Here is a 17,417-nt window from a genome sequence, read left to right as displayed (position 1 = left end):
GAGGGGAGCGCACAAGTCAGAAGATATTTGGTCTGCACAAAACTATCCAGCCTCTCTGCATCGTGAAAACGTTCCTTTCACAGGAATATAAGCGTTTAGCTTCATCTTGGCCTTAATTTGACATTTCTACTTTGTCTTTTTTTCTTAAAGAAACATTTATATTTTAATCAGGATTAAAGTTAGCAAGCTCTGAAAACAAGCACATAATATAACGACCATTGGGTCCATTTCTTTTTGCCTACATTCCCTTATTATTGAGATTTTTCAAATTTTTGCACATTATAACCACAAACTTCCGGCGTTCAGACAAAAGGTGGCTCATAGTTGCCAGACGAACAAAATTATGACAATTCACAAAAGCACGAATTAAAAAATGTAATCCATCAGAAAAATCTGGCAAGCACTGCTATGCGTGTATATACTGTGATCTCAATATAAATATTGGTATTCTCTGAAAATCCATTCATCCATCCATCCATCTTCTTCCTCTTATCTGGGGTGAGGTGGCATGGGTTGCAGCCTTAGTAGTCTCTGAATATATTAGAGGTTTTAGTGAATCTTAAGCTATACAGAATGATGAAAACCAGGGTCAGGAATAAAGTTGTGGACAAGCAGAGTTAGGTTACAAAACAATATTTCAAGTGTGAACATCTCACAGGGTACTGAAATCAGAGAGTATGGTCCAACTGAAACCCTACTGAGACATTGCTAACTAATACAGCGACAGCTCAGGTTTGATAATCTACTGTCAAGACATCTACCAGCAGTGCACTTCACAACTCTGACCGGCATTGCCACTGTTGAAACAAAGCTATTGAAAGCCGCATGCTGTTTAACCTTCTATGTCGGATGATGTCAAAATGTAGCTTTTTGCTTACGAGCTGACGAGAAGATTGGGTTGGGCTAAATATTGGCGAATCCTGGAGGATTGCGTGCTAGCGGCTGCAAAAGACACGACTGAGACAGAAGTCCACCTTCCAGCAGTATAATGACCTTAAACTTTCAACTGGAGCTACAAAGGAATCGTTTGGATAAATTCATGTTTGTAGCATTAGAATGACCCAGTCAGAAAGGCCTAAACCCAAATGAGAATCTTTGAGACAACTTGAAAATTGCTGATTATAATAATAATAATAAAAATACATTTTATTTAACAGGCGCCTTTCTGGACACTCCAGGTCACCGTATAAAAAAAAGATGAAAGCACAATGTCAGAAACAAAGTCGAAACACAGAATCAAAACCATTTTGAAAAAAATACAAAGGATTACAGACACTAATCCAGTGAGCTCAAACTCGTTTGCAAAGAAATTTTAGTCTCTAGAAGTGCAAAGCTGGAAGCGGTCTCTAAAAAGTTTCACCTGTACTTGCAGCAAGAGGTAGTCCTTCAAAAATATTGACTTACACCTTTCAAATTTTCATTTGTGAAAGAATTTGACAGCATGCATTGCCTTCATGGTCTATCCCATGAAATCCCAGAAAAAAAAATAATTGAACTTGATTGTAAATATGAAACAAATTAAAGGCTATTCGTAATTCACCGTCATACAAGACACTCACATATCCACAACTATTTAAGTCTTAACTTGAACAGTCTCCACTCAAATACGCCGTAAGTGCTGCTTAAGATTGCAACACAGGCGGAGAGTATTTTTTTTCTAACCCATTGCAACATATAACATGCTGTGCAGCCAGCTGAGTAATATAATTTCCTGCACAGGATATGTGAACAAATGAAGGACTGTGTTCCAAACAGAGAGAGAGAGAGAGAGAAAGAGGGAGGAAAAAATGGTGACTGAGGTGAATGATTGTGTGGTCATTGAAATGACTCATTTTGCCTGGCTCAGTGTTCAGCTGTAACATCACAGCTTATCAGCACACCACAGCCTGAGTGACATTTTTCTTTACCAGAACCACAAGGCTGGGGTTATGTCAGATTGCCACGAGTTCAAAGCGACCTCAAGAATAACTTATGCGAAATCCTGGAGACGTCCCGCTGCTCTCTTGGAGAAGGTCGGACTTCTGAAGTTTGGGGTTGTTTGCAGGGCGCTCTGGGTCTGTAAGTCATCCTCAGCCGGAGCAGAGAAGGAGGTTGGAATGTCAGCCGGGGTAAGGGTCAGAGATGGAAACCGCTTGAAAACCGCTCAGGGAGAGGACTCCAGGAGGAGCGCCGTTCGCTGGAGCCCCACTGAGATGAGCTGGTCCTGTGAGGTTCTGCGGTTATTCAGGATAATAGCAGAGATGAAAAAAAATAATAATAATAATAAAAATAAGGAATTCTTTCTGCTTTGTTGTTTGTAGATGCTCTTGAGCCAGATAACTTGTCGGGAACCTGAGGAATACATCTTTGTTCTGCATAGCTAAAACACATGTGAAAAAGTTGTTTTTGTAACATCAAACACAGAAAGTTTGTTTTTGCACAAAAAAAGTAACACTTTTCATAAAATTGTCCATGGTGAGGTTTGAAACTTCAGAAAGCTGATATAAAAGAAACCATTTCCTTGCCCATTTGTATATGATGAAAACTAAAATGATTCTCAGTTACAGGGCATCACCTATACTCACTTACTTTTCCTCCAAAAGTCACTCTGAGCTGCCATCTGCTGGTTATACTGAAGGTTCCTTGACTGTTTCCTGACTTTTGCTTGCACGAGTCAAGGCCCGGTTGGCAGTGGCACAAGAAATGAAACAGACCAAAACTTTAATCCTTTAAATCACATGCACTCACTTAAAACAGCAATGGTTTACAGTAGATTTGAGACACGCATCAGTTGGAGGGATAACCATTAATGTAAATGACAGGAGAGAGCTTTGCTCTCATAATCCATGTCCATGCAAAAAAATTAATTACGTTTTCAGAAGTTTGCACACTCATTAGGACAAATTACACATTTTTTTTTCTAAAGGGCAGGGTTTCTATGTGCACATCAATATTCACCCTCCATATTAAACTGAGACTATTCTTTTTTTTCTTTTTACGTGCATGATGGCAAGGTTGGATTTAACTAAAGATGAAACTTAGGCGGCTTTAACTAAAGATGAAACTTAGGCTTGCTGTGACTTCTGGAGAACTGGTAGTTAGTTACCCAATAAGATATGCAACACTAAATCCCAGAGCCGCCCTGAGATATTGAATTGGACTTTGCAAAGTGCCTTGAGGTGACATGTGTTGTGAATTGGCGCTATATAAATAAAATGGAGTTGAATAAATTTAATTGAATACAAGCAAACTTTGCTACTGCTTAGGGCCCTCTGCTGGCCTGGCGACCCCAAAACAGTCACATTTGTGCCGGACAGGTTTACAAAAGAACCAGTTGGATACTTACTGAGGAAAAGCCCATTGTAGTTGAAAAATATTAATTGGGTCACATATTTACGTTTATTCAAACATTTATTGTGCTTGTGTAGTTTGCGTGACTGAGCTGACACTTCAGGCACGAGCAACCTGTAAGTAATTAAATGAGTAATGACCTTCTTCCTAGTTGTTGCTTACGAGCAAAACAACAAATGTTGCCGCCACTCTCCAAGTATCCTGAGTCTGGAATAATTATACTGGGATTCAGGAGATGGGCCCCCTTAAAAAATTCAGCTTAAGGCCCTATAAAGGCTTTGGCCTTTGTATAAGTATTCATACCCTTTAAGCTTTTTCTTCTTCCATTTTGTCCCAATACAATCACAAACACTATTGTACTGTATAAGTTTGCAGCCCACAATCTTATGGAAGAGTGGAAATGAATTTAGTTAGCCACAAGAACACTAAACATCACCTTGAACACCCCGATCCCCACGATGAAACATGGTGCTGTGGGAATGCTTTTTTAACTGTAGCAGAAACAGGGAAGCTGGTCAGAAGTGATGGGAAGACGGATGGAGGAAATTACAGAGGACAATGGTGGAGGGTCGCCTTGCAACATAAATGACCTTAAACATACAACTAGAGCTACAATGACAAAAGGATTATGTCAAAGTTTACTGAGGGATATGTGGCAAGATTTGAAAGCTGATATTTACAAATACTCTATATTAATCTGGTTAAACCTGAGCTTTTATCAAAGAAGATCTCAACGTTTTAGGCTCTAGTTTTAGAAATTCCATAAAGACATACCCCCAGAAAGACTTGCAGCTGTTATAGCACCAAAATGTGGTTCTACAAAGTATTAGATCAGGGGCTTGTGCTGCATGCTTTTCAGATTTTTATCTATAAATAATTTTGAAAACACTTCCTCTTCACAATTACGCACCACATTGTGTTGGTCTGTTTCACATAAATCTCCATAAAAGACATCGAAGTTTGTGGTTTTAACTTGACAAAATGTAAAGACACAATCAGAGGAATCAACAATTTTGCAAGGCACCGAAAGTGCACAGTCTGCTTAGAGCTGCGTGAACCAACGTCCAGCCTGATGTTATAGCTGCACAATTAAAAAGTGAAAGTGAAAACTAAATAAATATTATTTAAACGACTCTTGACACTTGTGCAACTTGCAGAATGAGGGATATTTTCTCAAACAGGTAGATTTTTAAAAAAAACAATAATGCAGTTTGTGTAAATCCATTGCCAACAGCTCTTAATCTGTTGGAACTTTATTAACTATTAAAGCAGTTTTCAATGTATCGACAAAACATGCTGCGAGTGCAGTCGTCCACGACACAGCGCGTTCTGTAGCATTTTGTAGTTAACGAAGCACAAGTCGACTTTTGGGGCCAATTTTCACATGCACCGCAGTTGGTTTGCAGACGCGTAGTCTGGAAGAACCCTCGGCGAGTGAAACGCTCTGTGATTGGCCGGGCCCTACTGAAGGCGGAAGTGCACAGGGCAGGGGGATTCCCCGAGGGAAGTTCCCAACTCAAACTGGGGCTATGTAAAACATAGCGCCATATCCTCCCCGGCGCTTCGTAACTTTGCATCTAAAGATCAGGGCGACGATGGTGCGGCGGTGTCAAAACAACAAATACGACTTTAATAACAAGGGACTCGAATGAAGGTAAGGAGGACGCGCTCTCACACGCAAAGGCACACACACGCAGGGCAGACGCGCACCGCCGGCGGAGGGATCTTTGCCGAGCTGTTGCTCGGTCGCTTTACTGAAAACACCGGCTGAATGCTGATCCAAGTGCAAAGAATACGGAACTATGCAAAGCACTGTTTAAATGTCACTTTGTAACCAGTCGTGGATGTGTCCTGGAAGGCTTTGGTGTAAGTTCTCTTGTCTATTTCTCATTCAGGCTGCAGTAGGTGCTCCTCCTGGAGCTGCTTGTGTGGAGTGTTTAAACTGTGGAGGCTGATCAATAAATGAGTCAGATCTCACGTTATTGGCAGTTTCTCAGCTGCATCTGTAAGTTTGAAGCGTTGTTTCTCTCGAGGTTGACTGAACGTGTGATGAATGCGGGTCAAAAGGCAAGAAAACCTCGTAAAACGGGTGTAATTACACCTTTAATGGGCGACACTGCACTCATACGCTGAGTGGCATCAATTATTTATCCTTACTTTGCCGAGGCTCTGATACTCAGGATCTTTTGGCATGCCATTGAAACTTTTAACTCCTGCAAACCCTGTCCAAATGCCCATTGTAGTAGTAAATATTAACGATTACACAATCAGGCTCCGTAGACTTTTCATTATTGCAACATTTAGCTTATTTCAGCCTGCCAGAAAATTAGGCAACACTTTGAAGGTTAATTTCCCCATTTCTTGTTCTATCAGACTGTACAAAGGCGAGTTTAGATATTATAAAGCAAGAAAATGCTACATAATCTGCAAGTTTTTACTTGTGAAAAATGTTTGTAGGCAGTTGGAACACCCTTTTTTTTTTTGTTTTGTTGCGTCTTCACTCCTATAGGGCTCATGTCTGCCGTGACAGTGATGACAAGGCATGGAAAGGAACATTGGAGACCAGCTCAACAAAGCTTTTGAAGCTTATCGCCAGGTCTCCATCGAAAAAGACAATGCTCAAAAGGAGTTGCAGAAAATGGTAAGTACACGTTTATCGTTATTGAGCTGGTCATTGCCTCCCCAGCAGGAGTGTTGCATGAAAGAGCCCAGGGTCAGAGAGATGTTTTCAACGCTGTTGTTTTTTGTGATGGGGGAGAAAAAAAATTGAAATGATGATTTAAATCATTTCACAAATTTTCACAACATATTCTATTGAGATACAAAATAATATTATGGGGGTAAATTTGTAAAAAATAAATAAATAACACAAAAGTTGCAACAACCCAATTGCGTAAAAGTGAACATCTCTCAGACTATTATTTTGTTCAGGCATCTTTTGATCCAATTTCTACGTTCAATCTTCTTAGATACACAACTAACATAAACGATAATGATTGAGATGAACCTGAAATCAACCTGAGCCGGCCTACTTATTTATTTGCACCCTTCAGCTAAAGCCATAGTTTGCAGAACTGTTACAGTGATAGCAAGATTCTCACTGTAAACAGCTAGAAACTTAAGCTCAAAATTATTCATACGTCTTGCGGCTTCAGGTTTAAGGTAATCTTTTACCTTTACCGGCATATTTCTTCTGACTGGAAGTAACACTAACATTTTGGAGTCCTGATTTCCCTCTGGTAGAGAGTCTGTGGTTGAGCTAAAGATAAAGGTGATGGCAAAGAGGCCTTCCAACCTCAAGGACTTGAAGCTCATCACAAAACTTAAATTGTGCAATCAGATACTTAAAACATGAAAAAAGATACTTTGTAATACTAAGAAGGGTTTGATTGCTTTAGTGCTAATGCAAAATTTTCCACCGATTATTGAGAGTGGTAGATCTAATTTTTGACATGATTTTCAAAATGTTTTTTAAAACAATGCCCTTTTTTTTAAGAGAGAGATTTATCTTTTATTTCCTGTCATAGACAAACTTCTTGGTGGAATGAAAACAAATTTCGATCTAAATTTGCCAGGGGTAGGGAAGATTTGGGCTGAGCTGTATGTGCATTGGCACAGTGAAGACAGTCGTCAGCAGTTTGAAAAATATACGACAAAACTGTGACATTAGAAAAACTGGAAGGTGTCTCCAAAATGTACGAAAAAGACAAATTGTCCAGATCTGGCTAAAACATACCAAAGGCGTGTGGGGAAATGTGTAAAACATGGTGGCAGTTGCATCATGATCTGGATGGTGATTTCTTCCAGATAGAAATGGGCCAAGGGCACAGAAGGAGAGGTTCGCCCAGGGCTTCATGCATGCTAGAACGGCCAGGGTGTATGTTCTTAGTACGAGGAAATAACAGAAGGCCGTGTGTTTACAGAAGGAACATTACGAGCAATACACTCAAGAACTCATAAAGAAGATAGAAGACCAGCAGCGTTTGATTACTGATCTTGAAGCTAAGTTGTCAGCAACAAGGCAACCCTCAGGTTAGTCTGTGTGATTATTTACTTTTTGCACTGTTACATGTTGCCGCAGCGTTCACACACTGTGACCAAATTTACCCTTGAATAATTTCCACCCACTATTTTGTGTGGCGCTGATGGTTTTTATGCGATTCTTAGGAGAGATGAAATGTGAGCCTTGCAACCATCTCCTCAAAGCAGCCGGCTCTTATAGGAAGATCCAGTACCCGGTATGTTCACAGTTATAACCTTCATAGCTCTTTCTACCTCTTCTCTTTGTAAAACCGAGGATCTGCATCCTGTAACCAGCAGCTTCCTCTCTGTGTACAAAGAGGCTAATGGTGTTCTGCATAAATTTCCCCTTATTTTGTGCCAAATGGTTTTAGAGAAGCAAATCATGCCTGCACCACACATCAAAAGTATTAGCAACCCGCGCAGAATACAGCCGGCAAATGATCAAGACTGATGCACTTAAAAGAGCAATAAGCAGAATTTCACCACTAGGTAGGCGGTGGAGCTCTGTCTGTAGACCAAAACAAGATGTGTGACAAGCCACGCCTCTCTCGACCTCCACTCCAGCTGCAACCCGGCACCCTCCTTCCCCTCCCCGAGTCAGCCGTCGCCTTGTATGCGCATATTTGCATAGGATAAAAACACAGCAAAACAGCATCGCCTTTCAGAGGAACATGTCTAGTGAAGAAGTAAGTGACTCATGACTTTACGTTTAGCAAAAGAACGTTTCGATCCTCTGGGCGTGCTGTCCGTCATTTTGCTCCTACTACGCTGCTCCCACGGCGGCATTTTACGGGCAGGGAGGGGCTAAGCCCTGAGTGGCAGCTGTTCACGTGGACGTACACGCACGCGCGGCCGGCCCGGCTACGTAAACAAGAGACTGGAGAACAACACAGCGAGCTGGTGTGTGACGTCATACATATCCCATCTAACAAGATACCTCTAGTTCTTCACATCACTATTTTATAGTTCTTTCTATCTAAAATAGTGGAATTTTGCTTATTGCTCCTTTAAGCATCGTCTTTAAGTTCTTTATGTATTTTTCTTTTCTGTTTAAAATCAATCAGAGATGCACCAGTCAGGATTTTACAGGGTAAATCTAAGATCTGCTTTTTTATCTAAGATCTGCTCTTTTGGGGGGTTACACCTTTCTTTATATTTAGGTGCACCTCCACAATGTTTAAGCGCACTCAAATTGTTCAGATTTCCAATCCTTGAAAGTTAAATTTTTGTCTTTTCCTGTTCCGATAAACAGGGATGTCACGGTATGAACACTTTCTATCATGATTATTGTGTACAAAAAAAAGCTAGATTATTACAGTTTTGTGTAGAAAAATATTAGAAGATATGACATACAGAAGTGATGAGTATTATGGTAGTTGTATTCTTGTCTTTGTGGTTGTTTTATTAATAGCGTCTTTATCACTTTACCAACAGACGCAGACAGTCTTTGCTGTATTAAATAAAATCTCTGTCGAGATGCGAAACCTTCTTGACCTTTGGAAAAATAAGATACTTTAGAAAGTTGGCCGAATAATTCTTTTCCCAGTTTTGCTTGATTTTTAAGATGAACAACAAATTTGTTTTGTTTCTATTTTTTTAGGCTTTAGAACAGTGGAGAAATGTAATTTCTTTCCCCGTTGAATGTGTAAAGTTGATTAATACAGGGGGTCAAAAGACTTTATGAGATAGAGAAACTAAGAAAATTATGAACTTAATCAAATGAAGCACATAGTTTGCAACTAAATGCCATAAAATATCTGACAAAAGCCTTGTAATATTAAAATTATTCAGCTCTAGAATTTCATACAAACATACACAAACGACTGAAACAAGCCTTTCTTATTGCCTTTGTAACTTAGTATAATGATTAGCATTGTTCTAAATTGGAATGGCAATATTTTTTTTGTAACTTTGTAACTTTTTATTAAATAGAGCCTCTGGAGAGGCTAATTGGACCTTGAGTCTCAGTGAGGTTGGTTACCTTTATAAGAAAGATTGCATTAAAAATGAACAGGAAGTTGTGAACATCTCATTTACTGTATGCAGAGTTATGTGTTGTGACATTTACAAGCAGTGCAACAACTGCTGCTGCGTGTTTAATGAACAAACATAGCTACCAATTTTCTGCCTGTCTCTCTGTATGGTTTTCTCCGTTGTTCACCAGTGCTGTGAAAAAGTATTCGCTCCCTTTGCAGATTTTCTTCACTATTTCTCCTACTCGTCAAATTTACATGTTTCAGATCATCAAACGTAATTTTAATGTCAGAGAAAGATAAAACAGAGTCAATACAAACTGAGGATTTAATTTGTTAAAGGAAAAAAAAAAGCTACCCAAAGCGGTCTGGTCCTCTGCTAAAAAGTAATTGCCCCCTAAACCTAACTGTGTCGTCAACTGGCATCACAGTGGAGGCAATTTGACCAACTCGTCTTTGCCGAATTGTTTCAGTTTATTTTTTTATTTTTTACTATGTATCGTTTGTTTAAAGTCATGCCACAGCATCTCTTTTGGATGTTGGAATGATCTCCACTGAGGTCGCTCCAAGTGCTCCATGGTTATTGAATTAATTTTGTCAAACGGTCCAAGTTCGGAAGCAGCCCCTTCCGAAAATTTCCACTTTTGTCTTGCGAGTTAAGGAAATGTTTTCCCAAAAAGGCTTTGGAATCATCAGTTTTGTTTTGTTGCAAATGTGGAACAGCACTTATTATCCAGTCTCTTTCTTATTGTTGAGTCATGAACACAAATCTTAAATGAGGCAGGTGAAACCAGCACTGCTTTAGATCTTGTTCTGGGTTTTGTTGTGACCTCCTGGCCCAATCGTCAGTGGACTAACTTTGATGAACTGGGCTATCCTGGGAGTGTTCCACATTGTTCTAAGTCCCCCCCCCCCCCCCCCATTTCTTGATGTGGTTCACTGGAGTCCCAAAGCCTTGACTTTGAAACTGCTAAGTTCTTATTTTTGTCATTAATTAATTTAGGTCTGGGTACCATATGCTGCTTTTTGAAACACTTCAGCCTACTTCATGTTGTCAGACAGGTTCTAATCCAAGGATTTCTTGGTTCTTGTGAAATTTTGTCAGTTTGTGGTTTGACAAAGGGAGGGCAATTACTTTATTAACATGTGGCCAGGTTGGTTTAGATAGCTGTTTTCTGTAATTAATGTAATAATCAATTTATATTAAAGCATTGAAATGTGTTTGATGATCTAAAACAAAACAAATATGGTAAAAAAAAAGGAAGAATGGAATAATTCTTTAAGGGTGAAAATGCTTTCTCACACTAATTTGCTTTCCAGCGTTTGCATGTGGCCTGCTCTGTCTGTCTGGTTTTACCTCACCAGAGGGTGCTAGAGGATAATATCACCGCTCAGTGCAGCAGTTCCATCTTTGCTGGGATTTCTTCAACCAGCCAGGAAACAGTCCCCCCACACACACCCTCCACACGCGCACACACACACCACACACACACACATAGACACTCGTGATGCATAAATAAAACGGCACATGCATCAACAGCCTGCCCTTTGGATAATTGTTGTTAATGATGACTAAAAAAATTAAATGTGTCTTTTTTTTTTTTTCCAGGAGAATATGGCCACCGTTGCTGGTGCTCCAAATTTGACAGTCAACAGCAGCTCTGGCTAGTACGTGCCTCTCCTAAAAATGTCTTTCTTTTTTTTTTTTCTTCCCACAAACAATGTCTTATCTCATTTATTTTTTGACTTCTGATCCATTTCTGTATTTTCCTGGGGGCCAGTCAGGACATGCTGGTGGCATTTGAAGCAATTCAGGGCAAATTTCGACAGATCCAGATCCTGACCACAAAACAGAAACATCATCTGAAAAGGTTCCACGGAAGTTACGACACTTCAAACGGTAAAACCGACGATAGTTTGCACAGTCTGAGCTGAAATACTATTCTGATGATTTTCTCTTAATTAGTCACAATGGATGGGTTCGTAAATTGGGTTGTATAGGTCATAAAATAATTCTGCTTTTAAATGTCATATCAGCTGATGAGCGTGTTAACGTTTGCTCTCTTTTTTTAATTAAATAACTCTTTAACTAGTAGGGGCTGATTGTTCCCTGACGATATTGTGGAAAAACAAATTTAATCATCCCAAGGCCAAATTATGGCACTTTACTTTGAATTGTGGCGGCTTGAGTAATTGTGATCATACTGACATGTTTTTTTTCTTTTATATTATTGCTAAGGATGATAATATTTCTGTATTTTGAATAAAACAGAAAGCATTTTTCAAGCATCTTCAAACTTATTTGTTAATAAATAAAAGCAATTAATTTGTTTGCGCATAGAATATCATCAAGAACCTTAACCTGTCCGAAATGGGACTGCAAACAAATTTTATTCCCTTTTTAATAACCACAGCCTTCCTAAAACGTAATTTATCCACCTCTATCTCCCCTTTAGCTCTCCCTCCTTTCTATCTGCTCACACAGCCTTGACTCTGCTCCACTGAGGCCAATTTATGCTCGGGGCATTTTTTTGTCTGATGCTTCGGACCCCGCAGACAGGCTAGCAGTAAATTATGAGCCAATTTGATATGTCAGTTTATTTCAAGCAGGGAGCTTTTAGGAAAAAAAAAAAAAACATCTTGCGACCTGTATTGGAAAGAAGATTATATATATTTTTGTTATCTACCAGAAGTATTGATTAATCGAATGTAAAATTTAGGTGAATCTCCTCCAACAGTTGCGTCTCAAAGCAGACAGCACACATTTTGTTAAATTAGAGCTAGGTCCAAGGGAAACAAGTTTTTATTAAGAAGAATCTGGTTTGCATTTTGTACTCAGTCCTACTTTATAGTGCTTCCCACTGCTTTAGCTACAGCTGTGCTCTTTTGTGGTATGTCTCTATCAGCATCACTCGTCTAGAGACTCCAGTGGTTGCCTGTTCTTCTTTGTGAAACAGCTCGAGCTCAGTCAGATGGGATTGGAGGGCATCTATGAACATCAGTTTTTATTCAGATTTAGGTTAGGACTAATGCCTGATAATGATTTGATCTAAATTGTCTAACTGCGAATCTGCCTACATGTTCAAAATTGTTGTCCTGCTAGAAGTTGAACCTCAGGCCTAATCTCAAATCGGTTTCATCATCTAATGGAGGGCCTCATCTGTCTTTCCGTCAACTCTGACCAGCTTCCTTGTCCCTGCTGAAGAAAAGCATAAGCGCAGCATGAGGCTACCACTACCTTGCTTCACTGCAGGGATGTTGTATTTAGGGTGATGCGCAGTTACGTGCCACACATAGCGTCTTGCACGATTGGCCCACATACTACATTTTGGTCTCATCTGACCAAACGTTTGCCGTGTCCCCTGCATGGCTTGTCCCAAGCTGCAGTCAGAAACAATTCATGGAATCGTTTCCAAAATGGCGTTCTTCTTAAATCCCTTTCTTGAAGGCTAGATCTGCCGAGCTGGCAGCTACTTAACCTGTCAACAGATTCTCCCACCTGAGCTGCAGCCATCTCTGCAGCTCCTCTAGAGTTACAGTGGCCCTCCTGTCTGCTTCTATGATTAATTTCCAGCTTTTCGGTCCGTCAGTGAAAATACTGGCCTTTTGGCACGCATACCAGATTTGTTTGGTATGTGGTCGCACTATGTTTTTGCCTTTTTAGTGATTAAACACTGAGATCAAAGCTTGGTGTCGTGGTCTTCATGGTGCTCTTTATTCTATAATCTAATGTAACATCTGAGGCCTTCACTTAGTGCAGGATTTAAACTGAGATTGAAATAAACACAGGATTATTTGCTAATCAGGTTGCTTCTGAAGGTTGCGGCCGTACTGGAATTTATTTAGGGGTGTCAGAGAAAGGGGAGCTGAATGCAGATCCTTGTTTGATTTCTATTCGTGAACAAATCTGCAAACTATATATCGCTTTCTTTCAACTTCACAGTGATGCACCCCTTTATGTCGGGTTTATCACATTAAGTCCCGATAATAAAACACCTTATAGTTTGTGGTAATGTGACTAAATAAAAAAAACAGGGGATTCTGAATACTTTTGGAAGACAAACCGAATCATTAGTCAGTAAATTCCTGTCATTTTCATATGGACTTAGTTTACAAATTCAAGATTTTCCGTTTATTCCAGTTAAACCGGAAAATCGGGTAGCAAGGTCCTGGTAAGGCTAGCCAAATAAATAATAGGAGGGAAAAAATAAACACTAGAACGTCTTGATTTTCAGCCAACTGACAGAGGAAAGGGTGACGATTTAGATAAGGTGATTTGTTGGATTCTCCAAGGTGGTTGTTTAACGGAGCCGATGCTGCAAACCTACAGCTAACAGTAGCGTAAGACATATTTTTTTAGAAGCTTTATCTATCTTTAGACTTTATCCACCTCCCGAGTTAAAGAAAAAGAAAAGCTCAGCATCTCGTGCTTTCCCATCATCTTCCAGACCAGCGCTTCTCCATGCCCATCCAGTGCACCGACCGAACCGCAGAAGCAGAGAGGCCCTTCCCCTCGGCTCTGAGGTCAACCGTGAACATCCCCCACCTGCCCACGTCCTTGGCGTCCCGCGGCACCAGTCAGGAGGACAGGGACTTGGTAGACTCTCTCACCAAACTCAGTGTCAAATTCCCGCCCCCCGCGGACAGTGAATACGAGTTCCTGATCAGCGCTCCGGAGAGGAACATTGCCCTGTCGGCGCCTCGAAACCAGCCCCTCGGCTCCCCCACGCTGCCGGAGGAGGAGCCCGTGGAACTGCCCTTGCCTTTTGTCTATCCCACGTCCCCCTCCCACTCGTCGTCCTCCTCGCCCTCCCAGGAGAGCGTGCGGGGACCCCAGCAGGTGAGAAACAGAGAGGAAGGTCTGAGAAAAGTAGTAGCAAATTATCAGTTTCTGATTGGTCTCTGCTAATGGAGGAGTAAAACAGTGTGAAGTCCAAAAATATCTCCCTGGCTAAACATATTACCGTGTGATGTGTGCCGATTCCTTTTTTGAATAATTTTTTTTTTTTTTTTTTTTTTTTAACTCGAGCATGGATGCTCTGCTCATAATTGGCATGTTTGTTTGGATTAGAGAGCCAGATGGAAGCAGTTTAGATCAAGTATGATGTTTGCTGGGTTTTTATTGATAATGTGTGCAAATGCTTAAAAAAAATAATTGTAAATGATGTAGAGTAAGATCTAAAAGTTGGTCCTGATTTGCAGGAGAAAACATTACTCCTACAAATGCATTTATGATAGAAATAGCTGTTTTTGTTGGTTCGGATAAAGAGGGAGATAATTGAACACTTGAGAATAGCTCTTTTTTTTTTTTTTTTTTTTTTTTTTTTTACCGCTGCTGTTCTTGTTCTCTGTCCAATGCAACAGGAAGTCATACCGTATCCAGCTTATTATTACTTAAATCAGGCGTAAAAAGGTACCTTAATATCTTTTTATGTATCCCACCCTACAGTCCCTCTGGACCCCCGAGCTGTGTGAGCCCATTGACCTCGGAGCCAACCAGGAGCCTTCGGACAGCAGCCCGATTAAATGCGCATTTTGCCCCGATGTAGTTCCCCAGAACCTTATGACAAGCCACCTCTACTTGCACTTCTCACCCAAGAAGGAAGCGGAGAATTGACAGGGGACTGCTGGCTCCAGAGACTGACAGGCAAAGGTCCAAACTTACTTCAAGAACTTTTTTTTACCTTCCTTATGGTCTTCATGGCCGTGGTCCTGCTTGCCATGGACTCCAAAGCGCTGTACAGGATTTGAAAAATGACACTGCTATAAGACTTGAATTCATTTATTTAATACTGAAGAATTTCATGGTACACTTTCATGTCCATACTGATTTTCTAATATCACACTGAGAATCAACAGTGATGCATATGGTATATATATATATATCTGTATATCTATATATATATATAGATATATATTTGAGCAAATAAACAATATATTTACTCTTGTCAGTTTTTATAGCTTGAATTGTTTTCAGCAGACAGATGTAAAGCTAGTTTATATAATATATGTTAAATATGCAGTAACTTCCAGAATATCATTGTAAAGAGCCTTTAAATGTCAGTAACTTGTGATCCTTTCCTTTCTTTTTTCATTTCGGCTCAAACAATGACCATATGCAGAAATTCTTCAGAGCAGCACACAACATATCACATAAACATCCCAACCATTAAGCTTTCCCCTGGATGGTTCAGTCCATCCCAGCTGAATCCTGAGCCATAATTCCTTTATATGTCATTAATGAGATAACTTTGAAATCAGTTTAAAATAGTTCATATAAGTGGCGATTCAAACCCAATTTAGCGTTTTTAAAATTTTCAACTGTATTGTTTGGAGCTTGAGTGAAAACAGGCACATGCACGTTACTGTGGAAGTATTCATTCCCTTAAAAATTTTTTTTTCTGTATTTGCTCTTTTGTCAGACCTATATGTTTCAGATCATTCATCAGATCATAATATGAGATAAAGATAACCTGAGTAAATAAAAAAGCAGTTTTCAAATGATGATTTAATTAAACACAAAGAGAGAAATGTGTCCAAATCAACAGGCCCCTACACGAAAAGGCAACTGCCTCACTTGTTAAAGTTAGAAATTCATTGATTAACCACATTTTTTAAAAGCTGACTTGTCTTTCGCTAGCCATATATTCTAGGTTACTTTATAAACATGGGTATATTGGTTTTGGAACAGTTCACAAGGTTTATACATTTAAACACCACACATCATAACCCAACCAGAATTATTATTCAAATGAGTATACTTGTGCTCAAAGTGCTGCAGGCTTCTCAAATCCTATCAAAGCAGGGCACACAAAAGGTGAGCAAGTTGACAAATGAAAACAAACAAACAAACAAACAAAAAAACAGTACAAACCATATCATTAAAATGATATAGACTTAAGAAAATCTGTTAAAACCTTTACAATCTAATTTCAGTGTTGAAAAAGTATGCTTAGTGGGGGTTTACCTTGCCTGCAAGCGTTATTTGTGTGTTCACAAACACGTTCACAAAAATCCTCAACCACTCTGGCTTCAACTGTTTGTGTCCGAACCAAAAACGGTTTGGGCCAATCACGTTGCAGTATTATGGTTTAAGGCGGGACAAACTACTGTGATGAAAGGGTTAGCTGCTAAGCAGTGTTGCCAAGTCCGCTTATCACAAGCGACTTTGGGCTTCTTTTTTTCTAAAGTTGCTTGTAAATTTCATGGGTTGAGTTTTTTTGGGCATGTTTCTGAAAAAGAAGTCACTTATTTGGGCTCTAAAATAAGCAACGATAAACACGATGGACACTGACTTGTGCCAGCGCCATACAGACACAGTACTGGCTGAAATATCCCTCCGCCCTCTCCGCGTTCTCACACTCCTACCTATAGAAGAAAATATACTAGACGTCTCATTACAAGCTGGAGCGCATGCTGTGTTGCCGCCATATTGGCTGGGTCTTTTCTACTCTAGGCTGACATAGGAGCCGACGAGAGTAAAGGCAGACGGAGCCATTTTGCCCACATTTTATGCAGTTTATGGTTGCAATAACCAGTGATAACTGCTGAAAGTAGATTACGTGGTGCAGATCACCATTTTGGGCTGAGATTCTGAAGATGAGTTTTTACATGGTGATAATATTGCAGAAACCCAACCCATAAACCATACTTTAATCCTTATTAATTTGTTGTCTCTGTATTTGACAAACTAAGGCTGAATCACATTGCCAAATAAAGTCCCCTGGAGTTACAGTGTCAGCACCTGCAAGAAGCTGTGCACAACGGTTCTCTTTCAAGGATATTAAACTCCTGCCTCAGTTGCAAGCAATGTGTAAGACACAAATCACCTGGAAGTTTTAAACACTTTTCCAGGCTTTAAAAAAACGCTGTATGCACATAGATATAAAAGGAAGGCAAAAATATGAAGAAAGTATTGTTGGTGTGCACAGAAAGCTCAGGATTAGACGATTAGATTAGGATTAGATGTGTGCGAGAGAGATTGATTAAAAGAACAAGAAATAATGAACAATAATTAATACGCATGAAAAATGTATTTTGGCATTTACAAGCTGCGTAAACATCGCGGAGTGAAGTGAAGCGTCTATGGGT

At 39.9% G+C, this 17,417-nt stretch overlaps 1 protein-coding gene across 3 annotated transcripts; it reads left to right on the top strand.

Moving 5' to 3' along the window:
- The first annotated feature begins 4,792 nt into the window (after positions 1-4,792).
- Positions 4,793-15,405, top strand: tank (TRAF family member-associated NFKB activator). Of its 3 annotated transcripts, XM_012874069.3 has the most exons (9): positions 4,793-4,984; positions 5,226-5,335; positions 5,840-5,971; positions 7,254-7,362; positions 7,498-7,568; positions 10,936-10,994; positions 11,108-11,226; positions 13,775-14,166; positions 14,776-15,405. In XM_012874069.3, exons 3-9 carry the CDS (start codon positions 5,873-5,875, stop codon positions 14,941-14,943), a joined length of 1,017 nt encoding a protein of 338 aa, XP_012729523.2. In that variant the 5' UTR covers positions 4,793-4,984; positions 5,226-5,335; positions 5,840-5,872; the 3' UTR covers positions 14,944-15,405. The 3 variants fall into 3 exon arrangements, with proteins under 3 accessions (XP_012729523.2, XP_012729521.2, XP_012729522.2); XM_012874067.3 differs by lacking the exon at positions 5,226-5,335; XM_012874068.3 differs by lacking the exon at positions 5,226-5,335 and having other exon boundaries at positions 4,793-5,196.
- Positions 15,406-17,417: the final 2,012 nt, after the last annotated feature.

Source organism: Fundulus heteroclitus, chromosome 7 (genome assembly GCF_011125445.2).
Source record: "Fundulus heteroclitus isolate FHET01 chromosome 7, MU-UCD_Fhet_4.1, whole genome shotgun sequence".
Lineage (NCBI taxonomy): Eukaryota > Metazoa > Chordata > Actinopteri > Cyprinodontiformes > Fundulidae > Fundulus > Fundulus heteroclitus.
Note: the sequence above shows the minus strand (reverse complement) of the source record. Positions and strands in the feature narration are given on the sequence as shown.

What these genes read in the sequence shown, in the direction of transcription:
- tank (XM_012874067.3), top strand. Translation starts at nt 5,873, where the DNA reads ATGGAAAGGAACATTGGAGACCAGCTCAACAAAGCTTTTGAAGCTTAT. An exon ending in AAGTTACGACACTTCAAACG is followed by an intron (nt 11,227 to 13,774) that starts GTAAAACCGACG and finishes ATCATCTTCCAG; the next exon opens with ACCAGCGCTTCTCCATGCCC. An exon ending in GCGTGCGGGGACCCCAGCAG is followed by an intron (nt 14,167 to 14,775) that starts GTGAGAAACAGA and finishes CCCACCCTACAG; the next exon opens with TCCCTCTGGACCCCCGAGCT.